Here is a 15,874-nt window from a genome sequence, read left to right as displayed (position 1 = left end):
AGCCAGTGAAAAGTGCAAAGTAATGTCGATAATATTTCCCATCTTGTTTTGTTTTGTCTTTCATACCATGTCATGTGTCTTCTCAGTCATGTTGACACTGGTCTACTACCATTGCTTTAATGTATTGTTGTTCTCATTAATATTGTTGTTGTTAATGGTAATCCAATGTCCACTACGACTATTATTATTGCTGTTGGTTCCACCATTTATTTATATATATATATATATATATATATATATATATATATATATATATATATATATATATATATATTTTTTTTTTTTTTTTCGATATGTATACTTTGACAATGTAAGTAATAATGAACTTGCCATGTCAATAAAGTCAATTTAATTAAATTGAATTGACAGAGAGAGAGAGAGGGGAGGAGAGGGGAAAAGACAAGAGAGAGAACGAGAGAGGAAAAGACAAAATAGAGACAGGGAGAGAGAGGGGAGGAGAGAGGAAAAAACAAGAGAGAGACAGAGAGAGAAGGGAGGAGAGAGGAAAAGATAGAGAGAGAGAGAGGGGAGGAGAGGAAAAGACAAGAGAGAGAGAGAGGAGGAGGAGAGAGGAAAAGACGAGGGACATAGAGAGAGGAGAGAGGAAAATACAAGATAGAGAGAGAAATAGAGAGGAGGAGACGAGAGAGACAAGAGTGAGGGGGAGAGAGGAAAAGACGAGAGAGAGAGAGAGAGAGAGAGGAAAAGACAAGAGAGAGACAGAGAGAGAGGAGGAGAGAGGAAGAGAGAGGAAAAGACAAGAGAGAGACAGAGAGAGAGGAGGAGAGAGGAAAAGACAAGAGAGAGACACAGAGGAGAGAGGAATAGACAAGAGCGAGACAGAGAGAGAGAAAAAGACAAGATAGAGACAGAGAGAGAGAGAGAGGAGGAGAGAGGAAAAGACAAGAGAGAGACAGAGAGAGAAGAGAGAGGAAAAGACAAGAGCGAGACAGAGAGAGAGGAGGAGATAGAAAAAGACAAGAGAGAGACAGAGAGAGAGAGGAGGAGAGAGGAAAAGACGAGAGAGACAGAGAGAGAGGAGAAGACAAGAGAGAGACAGAGAGAGAGAGAGACACACAGAGAGACAGAGAGAGAGAGGAGAGGGGAAAAGACAAGAGCGAGACAGAGAGAGGAGAGAGGAAAAGACAAGAGAGAGACAGAGAGAGAGAGGAGGAGAGAGGAAAAGACGAGAGAGACAGAGAGAGAGGAGAAGACAAGAGAGAGACAGAGAGGCAGGAGAGAGGAAAAGACAAGAGAGAGACAGAGAGAGAGAGAGAGAGAGAGAGAGAGAGAGTAAAAGACAAGAGAGAGACAGAGAGAGAGAGTGGAGAGAGGATAAGACAAGAGCGAAACAGAGAGAGAGAGGAGGAGAGAGGAAAAGACGAGAGACAGAGAGAGAGAGAGGAGAGAGGAAAAGACAAGAGCGAAACAGAGAGAGAGGAGAGAGGAAAAGACAAGAGAGAGAGAAGGAGAGAGGAAATACAAGCGAGAGACAGAGAGAGAGGAGGAGAGAGGAAAAGACAAGATTGAGACAGAGAGGAAAAGACAAGAGCGAGACAGAGAGAGAGAGGGGAGGAGAGAGGAAAAGACAAGAGAGAGAGAGGAGGAGAAAGGAAAAGACAAGAGAGAGAGGAAAAGACAAGAGAGAGATAGAGAGAGAGGAAAAGACAAGAGCGAGACAGAGAGAGAGAGGAGGAGAGAGGAAAAGACGAGAGACAGTGAGACAGAGAGACAGAGAGAGGAGGAGAGAGGAAAATACAACAGAGAGACAGAGGTAGAGAAAGAGGTAGAGAGAGAGAGGAAAAGACAAGAGAGAGACAGAGAGAGGAGAGAGGAAAAGACGAGAGACAGAGAGAGAGAGAGAGGAGAGAGGAAAAGACAACAGAGAGACAGAGGTAGAGAGAGAGGTAGAGAGAGAGAGGAAAAGACAAGAGCGAGACAAGAGCGAGACAGAGAGAGAGGAGGAGAGAGGAAAAGACGAGAGACAGAGGTAGAGAGAGAGAGGAAAAGACAAGAGCGAGACAGAGAGAGAGAGGAGGAGAGAGGAAAATACAAGAGAGAGACATAGAGAGGAGAGAGGAAAAGACAAGATAGAGACAGAGAGAGGAAAAGACAAGAGCGAGACAGAGAGAGAGAGGGGGGAGAGGAAAAGACAAGATAGAGACAGAGAGAGAGGAGGAGAGAGGAAAAGACGAGAGACAGAGAGAGAGGAGGAGAGAGGAAAAGACAAGAGCGAGACAGAGAGAGAGAGAGGAGAGAGGAAAAAACAACAGAGAGACAGAGAGACAGAGACAGAGAGAGGGAGAGAGAGAGGAAAAGACAAGAGAGAGAGGAGAGAGGAAAATACAAGAGAGAGACAGAGAGAGAGGAAAAGACAAGAGCGAGACAGAGAGAGAGAGGAGAAGACAAGAGAGAGACAGAGAGACAGAGGGAGGAGAGAGGAAAAGACGAGAGACAGAGAGACAGAGAGAGAGGAGAGGGAGAGGAAAAGACAACAGAGAGACAGAGAGAGAGACAGAGAGAGAGAGAGAGGAGAGAGGAAAAAACGAGAGACAGAGAGAGAGAGAGGAAAAAACGAGAGACAGAGAGAGAGAGAGGAGGAGAGAGGAAAAGACAAGAGCGAGAGAGAGAGAGAGAGAGAGAGAGAGAGAGAGAGAGAGAGAGTGAGAGAGAGAGAGAGAGGAGGAAAAAGGAAAAGACAAGAGAGAGACAGATAACCTCCCATATCTACTGGGTGAAATTCCAGCAAGATTTGTGCCCTGTTGCCACAAGAAAAGGGCAACCAGTGAAGAACAAACACCATTGTAAATACAACCCATATTTATGCTTATTTATTTTATCTTGTGTCCTTTAACCATTTGTACATTGTTAAAACACTGTATATATATAATATGACATTTGTAATGTCTTTATTGTTTTGAAACTTCTGTATGTGTAATGTTTCCTGTTAATTTTTATTGTTTATTTCACTTTCGTATATTATCTACCTCACTTGCTTTGGCAATGTTAACACATGTTTCCCATGCCAATAAAGCCCTTGAATTGAATTGAATTGAATTGAGAGAGAGAGGAGAGAGGAAAAGACAACAGAGAGACAGAGAGAGAGCGAGAGAGAGAGAAAGAGGAAAATACAAGAGAGAGAGAGAGAGGAGAGAGGAAAAGACAAGAGCGAGACAGAGAGAGAGAGAGGAGGAGAGAGGAAAAGACAAGAGAGAGACAGAGAGAGGAGGAGAGAGGAAAAGACAACAGCGAGACAGAGAGAGAGGAGGAGAGAGGAAAAGACAAGAGACAGAGAGAGAGAGGGAGAGAGAGGAAAAGACAACAGCGAGACAGAGAGAGAGGAGGAGAGAGGAAAAGACAAGATAGACACAGAGAAGAGAGGGGAGGAGAGAGAGCAAGAGGAAAAGACAAGAGAGAGACAGAGAGAGAGAGGAAAAGACAAGAGAGAGACAGAGAGAGAGGAGAGAGGAAAAGACAACAGAGACAGAGAGAGGGAGAGAGAGAGAGAAAAAGACAACAGCGAGACAGAGAGAGGGAGAGAGAGAGAGAGGAGGAGAGAGGAGAGGAGAGAGGTAAAGACAAGAGAGAGAGACAGAGAGAGAGGAGAGAGGAAAAGACAACAGAGAGACAGAGAGAGAGAGAGGAAAAGACAACAGAGAGACAGAGAGAGAGAGAGGGGAAAAGACAACAGAGAGACAGAGAGAGAGAGAGAGAAAGAGAGAGGAAAAGACAACAGAGAGACAGAGAGAGAGAGAGAGAGAAAGATAGAGGAAAAGACAAGAGAGAGAGAGAGAGAGAGAGAGAGGAAAAGATAAGAGAGAGAGAGAGAGAGAGAGAGGAGAGAGGAAAATATAAGAGAGAGAGAGAGAGAGGAGAGAGGAAAAGACAAGATAGAGACAGTGAGAGAGGGGAGGAGAGAGGAAAAGACAAGAGAGAGAGACAGAGAGAGAGGAGAGAGGAAAAGACAACAGAGAGACAGAGAGAGAGAGAGAGAGAGAGAGAGAGAGGGGAAAAGACAAGAGAGAGAGAGGAGAGAGGAAAATACATGAGAGAGAGAGAGGAAAAGACAAGAGAGAGAGAGAGAGAGAGGAGAGAGGAAAAGACATGAGAGAGACAGAGAGAGAGAGAGAGAGAGAGAGAGAGAGAGAGAGAGAGGAAAAGACAAGAGAGAGACAAAGAGAAGGGAAGAGATTGAAGAGAGATGAGTGGAGAAAGAGCAAGAGGGAGGGAGGAAGAAAGGCAGAGATCATACATTTGAAATACTGCAAAGCTCTTGTTCCATATCTTCTGCAAGGTGTGTACACTTGACTTCTGCATAACCCCTTGTTTGTCGTCATCCCATGGACAACCACAGGGACTAGATTAACACTGTACACACACACGATAACTAAAGCCTCCATCTGCACCAGTCCTCTCCTCTGAAGGGAGCAGATAACAGACTCCTTCCCCTCTCTTTCTCTCTCTTTATTCCCCCTCTCTTCTCTCAAAGCTGATTAAGGAAAGGCTTTAACCTCTCTAGGGTAGGGGGCAGCATTCAGAATTTTGGATGAAAAGCATGCCCAAATTAAACGACCTGCTACTCGGGCCCAGAAGATATGATATGCATATAACTGGTAGATTTGGATAGAAAACACTCTAACGTTATCAAAACTGTTAAAATGGTGTCTGTGAGTATAACAGAACTGATTTGGCAGGCGAAAACCTGAGAAAACCCATTCAGGAAGTTTTTGTTGTTGTTGGGTTTTGTAGTTTTCTATTCAATGCCATTACAGTATCCATTGACTTAGGACTCAATTTGCAGTTCCTATGCCTTCCACTAGATGTCAACAGTCTTTAGAAATAGTTTAAGGCTGTATTCTTATAAATGAGGGAGTAAGACCAGTCTGAATGAGTGGACGCTGACGTGTCACAGAGCTTTTTCATGCGCAATCCTGAGAGAGTGCATTTCTTGTTTACCTTTTATATTGACAACGTTATTGTCCGGTTGAAATATTATAGATCATTTAGGCTAAAAACAACCTGAGGATTGAATATAAACATCGTTTGACATGTTTCTATAAACATTACGGATACAATTTGGATTTTTTGTCTCCCTGTTTTGACTGCATTTGAGCCTGTGGATTACTGAAGAAAACACGCAAACGGAGGTATTTGGATATAAAGAGACTTTATCGAACAAAAGGAACATTTATTGAGTAAATGAATGTATTCTGAGTGCCACCATATGAAGATCATCAAAGGTAAGGGATTAATTTGATCTCTATTTCTGAGTTTTGTAATGTTTCTGCTTGGCTGGTTACTGTTTGTAATAATTTGTCAAATGGGCTATGTTCTGGGCTAGGTATGTTCTGGGCTAGGTATGCTTTTGCCGAAAAGCATTTTATAAATCTGACACTGTGGTTGGATTAACAAGAAGTTAATCTTTAAACCTATGTAACATATGTTTGGTTTTCAGAATTTTTATAATGAGCATTTCTGTAATTGAATTTGGCGCTCTGCAATCTCACTGGATGTTGGCCAGATGGGACGCTAGCGTCCCACATACCCTAGAGAGGTTAAAAAGACAGTCAAGCTGACCTCTACAGGTGAGTATAGGTGAGCCACCACAGTGTGACAGAGCAGTGTCTCTCCTCTCAGGGAGGGACTGTATGGAGAGAATAAAGACTAGGGATAGAAAAAGGGACATAAGGGTCCATACCTTCCAGAAAGATGTCCTGCTCTGGCAGGAAGAATCCTCCAACACAGCAGGCCAACAAGGCTATGAACTTCAGGAACCAAAACCTGTCAGAGAGAGAGAGAGACAAACATCACTACACACACACACTGATTAATAAACAGATTCACACACACACCGATACTGTAGACAGTGCACGTACCCGTTGTGTATGGCGGCACGGCAGCCCGTGGCAGAGTTGACTCGTAGGGTGAATATACAGAAGAAGAAGAAGAAGCAGGCCATGCCGAAGCAGACCTTGTACACAGCAGAGTAACCCACTAAGGTAGAGCAGTTCTCACCAGCATTCAGCTTCTCACACAGGTCCCTGTATAACGGGATCTAAAACACGGAGACAGAGAGAGACAGAGAGAAACAGAAACAGAGAAAGAGACAGACAGACAGAGAGACAGAGAGAGACAGAAAGAGAGAGAGAGAGAGAGACAGAGACAGAAACAGAGAGACAGACAGAGACAGAGAGACAGAAACAGAGAGACAGACAGAGACAGAGAGACAGACAGAGAGAGACAGAAACAGAGAGAGAGACAGACAGACAGACAGACAGAGAGACAGAGAGAGACAGAAACAGAGAGAGAGAGACAGAGAGACAGACAGACAGACAGACAAAGACAGAGAGACAGACAAAGACAGAGAGAAAGACAGAGACAGACAGACAGACAGACAGACAGACAGACAGACAGACAGAGATGGAGAGATAGACAGAGACAGACAGAGAGAGATGGAGAGAGAGATAGACAGAGACAGAGAGAGATGGAGAGAGAGAGAGACAGAGAGACACAGAGATGTAGAGAGAGAGACAGAGAGACAGAGAGAGATGGAGAGAGACAAGGAGCCATGTTAACACTATAGGTATGGTAATATCACTATTATGGCGGAATGGATTTGTAAAGAAAAATAAATTGGTACAAGTGGCAAACAAAAATGCAGGCACTAGGGAGGGAGGTCTGGGCAGATGAGATGTAGTCATTGTTTATGTGTGTCTGTAAGTTGTTGTTTGTATGTATACGTTTGTATCTGGAGTGGGAAGAAACCTTTTGAAAAATAATTTGAGAAACAAATATTATTCTAATTAAAAAAGGAATGGATCACACAAATCACAGCACGTCTGAATGTGTGTGTTCCCCAGAGGACAGAGGAGCCCACAGTCTTCAGTCAGAGTAGAGTTAATAGGGTCCATGCTGAGCGTCACGCTTCTAAACAAGCTGCAAAAGGAACAGGCAGCGACACCAAACCCTCTTTCTCTCCACCAAGCCCTATTTCTTTCTCTCCATCAAACCGTCTTTCTCTTTCTCTTCGGCCTGTTACTGAGGCTGTCGGCCACAACAAACAAAGACAGGGATGAATAAATTACCAGCCTGCTTTCAGCAGAGAGAACAAATGACAGAAAGAGAGTAGGAGAGAGTGTGTGAGAGAGCGAGGGGGATGTATAGAGAGAGAGAGAGAGAGAGAGAGAGAGAGAGAGAGAGAGAGAGAGGAGAGAAAGGGAGGGAAGAGATGTAGGCCTATATAAAGGGGCAGAGAGGGACGGAGTGAGAATGCCTATAGAAAGTGGAAAGACCGAGCAAGAGTCACTTGAGTCATTTCTATAGGAAATAAAGACAGCTGCTTCAACGCTGGGTGCTGGGAGTCTCTATATAAAAGTGTTTTAAACCAGTGAGAGACTGGCTGTGTGTTGGAATGTCCTTTATAAAGCTGCCCTGGAGCCTTGCATCAGCTTTCACTTGTAGTGGCTTCCTGGTACATAAGTTCTGCTCTATCCAAACAAACTAACAAAAACCTCAAATGTCCTTTGGTCTACGTCACCTGACTGTTCCACTTTCTAGATTATTGTTTGAGTCGGACACCCCTAACATGGCTGTAGTATAGTCGGCCAGTCACTGGACAGAGCTGTCATAGTTCAGTACCACAGCCAATATAGACACAGTATAGTAGGATATAGAGCAGTTGGCTTGGCAGTAATAGAACAGGCTGTTTTTGTAGTCTTTGTGTGTTGTGAAGAAGCTGATTAGCATGTCGATAGAGGTTTGATTAGGAGAAGGACAGCGCTGACTCTCACTGCTGTAAATCTACTGACAAAAGACCAACGCTCTCTCACACACATACACAATGACCGCGCTTACATCTTCTAGACTGCCCACTGCGCTGTGTGTGTGTGTTCATCGTGTGTCTCTAACGGTAGCCATTTTGTCCTGGATGTTCCTTTTACAGAATGTCTGTTTCATATGGAGCTAAACAGCAGGAAGTCTGCTCTATACAAAGAGAGAGGGAGAGTCTTTGACAGCTCTTTCAGTGGTAGAGTAGTCACAGTCAGTGCCATCCCACTGGGCACAGACGTCAGTTCCAAGTCATTTCATTGATTCAACCAGTGTGTGCCCAGTTGGACAGTAACAGTCTGATAAATACAGTGACAAATGTTTTGTTGTTTTGGCTCTGTGCTCCAACACTTTGGACTTGAAATGATACAATGACTATGAGGTTAAAGTGCAGACTGTCATCTTTTATTAGAGGGTATTTTCATCCACATCGGTTGAACCATTTTAGAAATTATAGCACTTTCTGTATATAGTCCCTTTATTTCAGGGTACCAAAAGTATTGGGACAAATTCACTTATATGTGTATCAAAGTAGTCAAAAGTTTAGTATTTGGTCCCATATTCCTAGAACCCAATGATTAGATCAAGCTTGTGACTCTACAAACTTGTTGGATGCATGTTCTGTTTGTTTTGGTTGTGTTTCAGACTATTTTGTGCCCAATAGAAATAAATGGTGAACAATGTATTGCGTCATTTTGGAGTCACTTTTATTGTAAATAAGAATAGAATATATGTCTAAACACTTCTACATTCATGTGGATGTTACCATGACTAACTATCCTCAATTTAATATTGTCTTTACTAATATGTCAAATTAGTTTCAATTTAGAATGGCACATTATAAAATGGGCAGGAACAGGGGTAGGAGGGAAAATACATGTTATCCTTATGCACTGGAACTGCGAATGGAGGCCACTTTCCTGCCGGTTCGTTTTACTGATGTTGGGTAGGCTACTCCGTTTATTACACTACGCAACAGGTGATATTCCGCCCAAACTCTGTATGTCATGGGCTCTCCAACCCTGTTCCTGCAGCTACCCAGTACTCTGTATGTCATGGGCTCTCCAACCCTGTTCCTGCAGCTACCCAGTACTCTGTATGTCATGGGCTCTCCAACCCTGTTCCTGCAGCTACCCAGTACTCTGTATGTCATGGGCTCTCCAACCCTGTTCCTGCAGCTACCCAGTACTCTGTATGTCATGGGCTCTCCAACCCTGTTCCTGCAGCTACCCAGTCAGTGCTTTACTTGGGAAACCAAGTGAAATCTGTTCATGAACATGGATAGTAACATGTTTTCACAACTAAAGATTTCATTTAACTGTTGACAGCCCCTCTTTCTGCGCGCTGGTGAAAGGAATGAAGGAAAGAGGAGATGGAAACTTCTGGTGGTGAGATATTACGTATAGCAGCATAAGGTAATGTGTCAGCCCATTCATTATGAAAATATAAACAATTCCCTATTACTAGGATATTCAAAATCAAATACAGATTCACTATAGGCCATCTCTGGATTTGTTTAATATAAGCTCGACCAATTATGTATCTTAAATCTGTATTTTTTGTATGTCTTTCTGCCATGTGTACTATGTGGTAGGTTATGTACAATCATTATTTTCATTCTGGGTTTTTTCGGGCTTCAGCTCATATATAGACCTATGCGTATGCATAAGCGCTAATATGCATATAGAAAGTGCTGTCCATTTCATTGTTAGGCTTTGAAACAACATCCACAACAACCATGTTTTCCACTCAGTTTCAGTTCAAATTGATCAATCACAGTGTGGTGAGATATAAAAGCACATACTGTTTTGAAGATAAGTGTTTGATGTGATTTTCAATAGCATTTTCATTGATGTCAGGGTGGTTAGGGGAACAATAGAGCCCTGAGTACCAGGCCATTAGAACCTGATGATCATTAGTGAGTTGGGTTCTACTAACACATTTTTATTTACCTTTATTTTACTAGGCAAGTCAGTTAAGAACAAATTCTTATTTTCAATGACGGCCTAGGAACATTAGGTTAACTGCCTGGGGATTCGGGGATTCGAACTTGCAACCTTCCGGTTACTAGTTCAACGCTCTAACCACTAGGCTACCATGTCAGAATGGTTAGAGGAACAATAGATCCCTGAGTACCAGGCCATTAGAACCTGATGATTATTAGTGAGTTGGGTTCTACTAACACATGTCAGAGTGGTTAGAGGAACAATAGATCCCTGAGTACCAGGCCATTAGAACCTGATGATTATTAGTGAGTTGGGTTCTACTAACACATGTCAGAGTGGTTAGAGGAACAATAGATCCCTGAGTACCAGGCCATTAGAACCTGATGATCATTAGTGAGTTGGGTTCTACTAACACATGTCAGAGTGGATAGAGGAACAATAGATCCCTGAGTACCAGGCCATTAGAACCTGATGATCATTAGTGAGTTGGGTTCTACTAACACATGTCAGAGTGGTTAGTAGAACAATAGAGCCCTGAGTACCAGGCCATTAGAACCTGATGATCATTAGTGAGTTGGGTTCTACTAACACATGTCAGAGTGGTTAGAGGAACAATAGATCCCTGAGTACCAGGCCATTAGAACCTGATGATTATTAGTGAGTTGGGTTCTACTAACACATGTCAGAGTGGTTAGAGGAACAATAGATCCCTGAGTACCAGGCCATTAGAACCTGATGATCATTAGTGAGTTGGGTTCTACTAACACATGTCAGAGTGGTTAGAGGAACAATAGAGCCCTGAGTACCAGGCCATTAGAACCTGATGATCATTAGTGAGTTGGGTTCTACTAACACATGTCAGAGTGGTTAGAGGAACAATAGAGCCCTGAGTACCAGGCCATTAGAACCTGATGATCATTAGTGAGTTGGGTTCTACTAACACATGTCAGAGTGGTTAGAGGAACAATAGAGCCCTGAGTACCAGGCCATTAGAACCTGATGATCATTAGTGAGTTGGGATCTACTAACACGTCCTGAGTGCATAAGAGGAGAATACCTTGAGTCAACGGTCACGTAGAAATTTACTACGGTCATGACTCATGACTCCCGGTGTGGTGGTAATACGGCCACCGCAACAGCGGTGTAGTGCACGCCTTGTAGTTGCCATACCAAGCAGTGATGCAGCCAGTCAAGATGTTCTCGATGCTGCAGCTGTAGAACAGCCCTGTCGATGTGAATGGGGGCGTGCTTGGCCCGCCGTTTCCTGTCGACCACGATCAGCTCCTTTGTCTGACTGGGGTTGAGGGAGAGGCTGTTGTTGGTGATCAGGCCTACCACCATTGTGTCGTCGGCAAACTTAATGATGGTGTTGGAGTTGTGCGCGGGCGAAAATTGAGTACAGGAGGGGACTAACACACACCCCTGAGTGGCCCCCGTGTTGAGGGTCAGCGTGGCACACACCACCTGTAGTTACTGTCTGTGGCCCCCGTGTTGAGGGTCAGCGTGGCGGATGTGTTGTTGCCTACCCTCACCACCTGTAGTTACTGTCTGTGTTAGCCCCCGTGTTGAGGGTCAGCGTGGCGGATGTGTTGTTGCCTACCCTCACCACCTGTAGTTACTGTCTGTGTTAGCCCCCGTGTTGAGGGTCAGCGTGGCGGATGTGTTGTTGCCTACCCTCACCACCTGTAGTTACTGTCTGTGTTAGCCCCCGTGTTGAGGGTCAGCGTGGCGGATGTGTTGTTGCCTACCCTCACCACCTGTAGTTACTGTCTGTGTTAGCCCCCGTGTTGAGGGTCAGCGTGGCGGATGTGTTGTTGCCTACCCTCACCACCTGTAGTTACTGTCTGTGTTAGCCCCCGTGTTGAGGGTCAGCGTGGCGGATGTGTTGTTGCCTACCCTCACCACCTGTAGTTACTGTCTGTGTTAGCCCCCGTGTTGAGGGTCAGCGTGGCGGATGTGTTGTTGCCTACCCTCACCACCTGTAGTTACTGTCTGTGTTAGCCCCCGTGTTGAGGGTCAGCGTGGCGGATGTGTTGTTGCCTACCCTCACCACCTGTAGTTACTGTCTGTGTTAGCCCCCGTGTTGAGGGTCAGCGTGGCGGATGTGTTGTTGCCTACCCTCACCACCTGTAGTTACTGTCTGTGTTAGCCCCCGTGTTGAGGGTCAGCGTGGCGGATGTGTTGTTGCCTACCCTCACCACCTGTAGTTACTGTCTGTGTTAGCCCCCGTGTTGAGGGTCAGCGTGGCGGATGTGTTGTTGCCTACCCTCACCACCTGTAGTTACTGTCTGTGTTAGCCCCCGTGTTGAGGGTCAGCGTGGCGGATGTGTTGTTGCCTACCCTCACCACCTGTAGTTACTGTCTGTGTTAGCCCCCGTGTTGAGGGTCAGCGTGGCGGATGTGTTGTTGCCTACCCTCACCACCTGTAGTTACTGTCTGTGTTAGCCCCCGTGTTGAGGGTCAGCGTGGCGGATGTGTTGTTGCCTACCCTCACCACCTGTAGTTACTGTCTGTGTTAGCCCCCGTGTTGAGGGTCAGCGTGGCGGATGTGTTGTTGCCTACCCTCACCACCTGTAGTTACTGTCTGTGTTAGCCCCCGTGTTGAGGGTCAGCGTGGCGGATGTGTTGTTGCCTACCCTCACCACCTGTAGTTACTGTCTGTGTTAGCCCCTGTGGCACGCTGTACTAAACTAGGCTCTCCTAACTACCATACAATTACACACCCAGGAAATGACACCAGCAGCGTTTTCCATAGCTCTGCTCCACTCTGCTGTGCCAGGGAAGGCTTTATTACCGGGTTTATGTGGAGTTTAAAGCTTCCAAAACTATTCTAGAGCTCGACTGTTTCTCCATGTGTTAACCAACATCAAGGCAGGAAATAAGACAAGGCCAGACATGTAGGCCCCTATGTGTGTGTGAGCATGTGTGTACGTGTGTGTGCATGTTCCTTGTGTGTGTGTGTGTGTGGATGCATGTAAAGAAGAGTGTGTGTGTCTGTGTGTGTGCACACACATGTGTGTACGTGTCTAAATGTGCACGTGTGTGTACTCACATGGTCCCTCATCTCCTGTTCCACAGTAGGTGACATCATGACGACACAGACAATGGTGACCAGGAGGAAGTAGAGGACATACATGAAGCGTGTTGATGTGGACTGCTTGATCTTAGGACAGCAGCCACAGCAACAGGAGCAGGCTGCCGAGCCACAGCAGCACGCCAGCTACACCAGGACAGAAGAGAAGACATAGGCATTAAAACTTACAGTATACTGTCATTATGCATGCTCAATAACAACATTATGGGCCGGTTTCCTGGACACAAAGTATGCCTCTCCAAGTAGGAGATTCTCCATTTAGATGTATGATTCTCCATTAAGATTTAAGATTATGCATTGTGATTTAAGATTATCCATTGAGATTTAAGATTATCCATTAAGATTTAAGATTATCCATTAAGATTTAAGATTATGCATTGTGATTTAAGATTATCCATTGAGATTTAAGATTATGCATTGAGATTTAAGATGATTCGTTGAGCGTGTTTTTTAGTCCAGGACTAGGCTTAATCTGTGTCTGGGAAACCAAACCGCCCCCTTAAGATCTAAACTAAAGCCAGTCACTGCTGCTAACAACTCAGGAAATGCACAGAGAGAGAGAAGGAAAGTCATTGATGCAGCCAAAACGTTGTTGAGCAGGAATCTCGGGAGTCTTGGCTGGTTGACAGGAGTTAGAGAAGCTTGAGCAGATCCCTTGGCTGGTAGTGTGTATTGTTGTGAATTGTTAGATACTACTGCACTGTTGGAGTTAAGAACACAAGCATTTTGGTACACCTGCAATAACAACTGCTAAATAAGTGTATGTGACCAATAAAATGTGATGTGATTTAGAGGCTCGAGGAGCACGGGTCTGGAGCATACCACAGACTACTGGCATTAGCACCGGAACAGAACACATCAGACCGTTACAAACACACACCCGCTGCGCGCACACACACACACACAGACAATATCAAAGACACACTTTACTGTGGTATCATAGGGTTAGGGTTAAGCACGGGCTCAGACCATATTTGGCTTTACATCCGTTACTGTATAATACACAGATTACGTAACAGACACAGGACTAGAACACAGTTTAGACCTCATCTCAGATGGTAGGCTTTACTGCCATATAACATACTATGTCACAAACTCTGTAGGCCTCTGTAGGTTTTAATCCTGTCTATCTAAAGGGTTTATCATGGCCCAAAACATGTACGTGTACACACAACTGTGTTCTTAAATATTGGCTTTCATAGTTTTTGAATTCTCAGTGCAGCTCAAGCAATTTCTCCAACTGTCAACACATTCGCATGAATATAGGATGAGTACCAGAACCGTGTTGGATGGGAATTTGGGGGCTGTGCGCATTCGGGCTCTGGTCTCTCGCTGATAGTGGTCTCAAATCCGGGTAGCTATTTCACGATGGGATGCCGGACTATTGCGTCTTAGCATCTGCGGACTATGATGGAACTGACAGTGTTTTAGCAACATTAAATCTTATTAAAATCTGTTCATATAAACCCCCAGGAATAATTTTAAAAAACATTTCTGACAAGCAAGCACCATTTTCATACAATGTTTGGGAATGATGTAGAGTAAGGCATTTGTGAAAATTCTATAGCAACATAGAGTGGGGAAGCGGCTTTAAGTTTGAAAACTTAATAGAGTGAATTACATAAAACCAAATAAAACCATCTCAGTCTTGTCCAGGATGGGACTCTACACAGATCGGTGTGCCATAGCCAATCAGAGATACAGTAGGCCTACAAATAAGACATTTCCACACGGGCCTGCCATCATTCACTTTGAGCTGGACTGTGTGTTTACAGGCAGTAGCAACAGACTTTAGGTAATTAGAACGCATTCGCCAAAGCCACAAAATACACCTGAATGGATTCCTTCAAATATGTAAATCTCACGGGAGTCAGTTGAACCGAGTTGAACCGAGCTGACTTCCGGGTTAAGTGGGCGGGTGTTAAGAAGTGCGGTTTGGAAGGTCATGTTTTGGAGGACGCATAACTCGACCTTCGACCACTCCCGAGCTCGTTGGGGAGTTGCAGCAATGAGACAATATCGTAATTGGATATCACTATATTGGGGAGAAGAAAAAAAAATACTAAAATGTTTTATTTAGATTGACTACTAAGAGATATGCTAACTCTGAATAACAGTAACCAAATGACACCTGCATCTCTAGCTGTAGCCACCCAAAAATGATATGGGGGAGAAAAAGTTGGCCACTCACTCACTCGTCCAATGACATGACATCCTCCCAGCGCTAGCTAACGTTAGGCTCTGCGTTTTTAACTGGCTAAATAAATAGCTACATAAATAGATATGCTAGTCTATTATCCACATTATGACTGACTTGTGATCATCGCCCTTGCTAGTTTGATTGTATTGAAATTCCCAGCCTTAGTTTGCTACATTTGTCAGTTGTTGTCCAAAAAAGTAATTGAAACTGAAACTGTGCATCCCGAATGGCTGGAGACCGCAAACAATGTACACGGGCCTGGTTTCCAAAAGGCCTAGTTTCCCAAAAAGCATCTTAAGGCTAAGTTCATCGTTAGAACCTTCGTAAGAGGATCTTAACATTTCCGAGCCGTTTCCTAAAACCTTTCCTAACGTTGCATCTGAAATCGCTCGTAATCTAATGCCTGCTTCAGACCACTCGTAGAACAGCTAAGTGCGTCGCCCTCCCGCGTCACATAGAATGAAGATGTGTATCTGTCTCTCTGTGACCGCTGAAAACTTCAAAGTTCTATATAAATAGCCTAAAAAGTTTGTAATGTTAAACAAGCGAAGCAAGGATACATTACAAAAAAGAATACCGAGATAACCAAACTATATAATAGCTAGAATATTAGGCTAAATATTTACATCACTTTCATGTATGTGCAATCGATAGACCTACCTACTAGTTTACATACACCTTAGCCAAATACATTTAAACTCAGTTTTTCACAATTCCTGAGATTTAATCCTAGTAAAAATGCCCTGTTTTAGGCCAGTTAGGATCACCACCACTTTATTTTAAGAATGTGAAATGTCAGAATAATAG

At 44.2% G+C, this 15,874-nt stretch overlaps 1 protein-coding gene across 1 annotated transcript in view; it reads right to left on the bottom strand.

Annotated features, from left to right (window-relative positions):
* LOC139389326 (serine incorporator 5-like) overlaps positions 1 to 15,874 on the bottom strand; it is a 43,324-nt gene that overhangs the window by 16,830 nt on the left and 10,620 nt on the right. Inside the window, exons 2-4 of the mRNA XM_071135992.1 lie at positions 12,826 to 12,993; positions 5,877 to 6,055; positions 5,699 to 5,781 (exon numbers count right to left, since the gene is read on the bottom strand). Coding sequence (XP_070992093.1) covers positions 5,699 to 5,781; positions 5,877 to 6,055; positions 12,826 to 12,993 — 430 coding nt within the window. The remainder of the gene's footprint in view (positions 1 to 5,698; positions 5,782 to 5,876; positions 6,056 to 12,825; positions 12,994 to 15,874) is intronic.

The sequence above is a fragment of the Oncorhynchus clarkii genome, chromosome 30 (genome assembly GCF_045791955.1).
Source record: "Oncorhynchus clarkii lewisi isolate Uvic-CL-2024 chromosome 30, UVic_Ocla_1.0, whole genome shotgun sequence".
NCBI classification, from domain to species: domain Eukaryota; kingdom Metazoa; phylum Chordata; class Actinopteri; order Salmoniformes; family Salmonidae; genus Oncorhynchus; species Oncorhynchus clarkii.
This window is presented reverse-complemented; position numbering and strand designations above follow the sequence as displayed.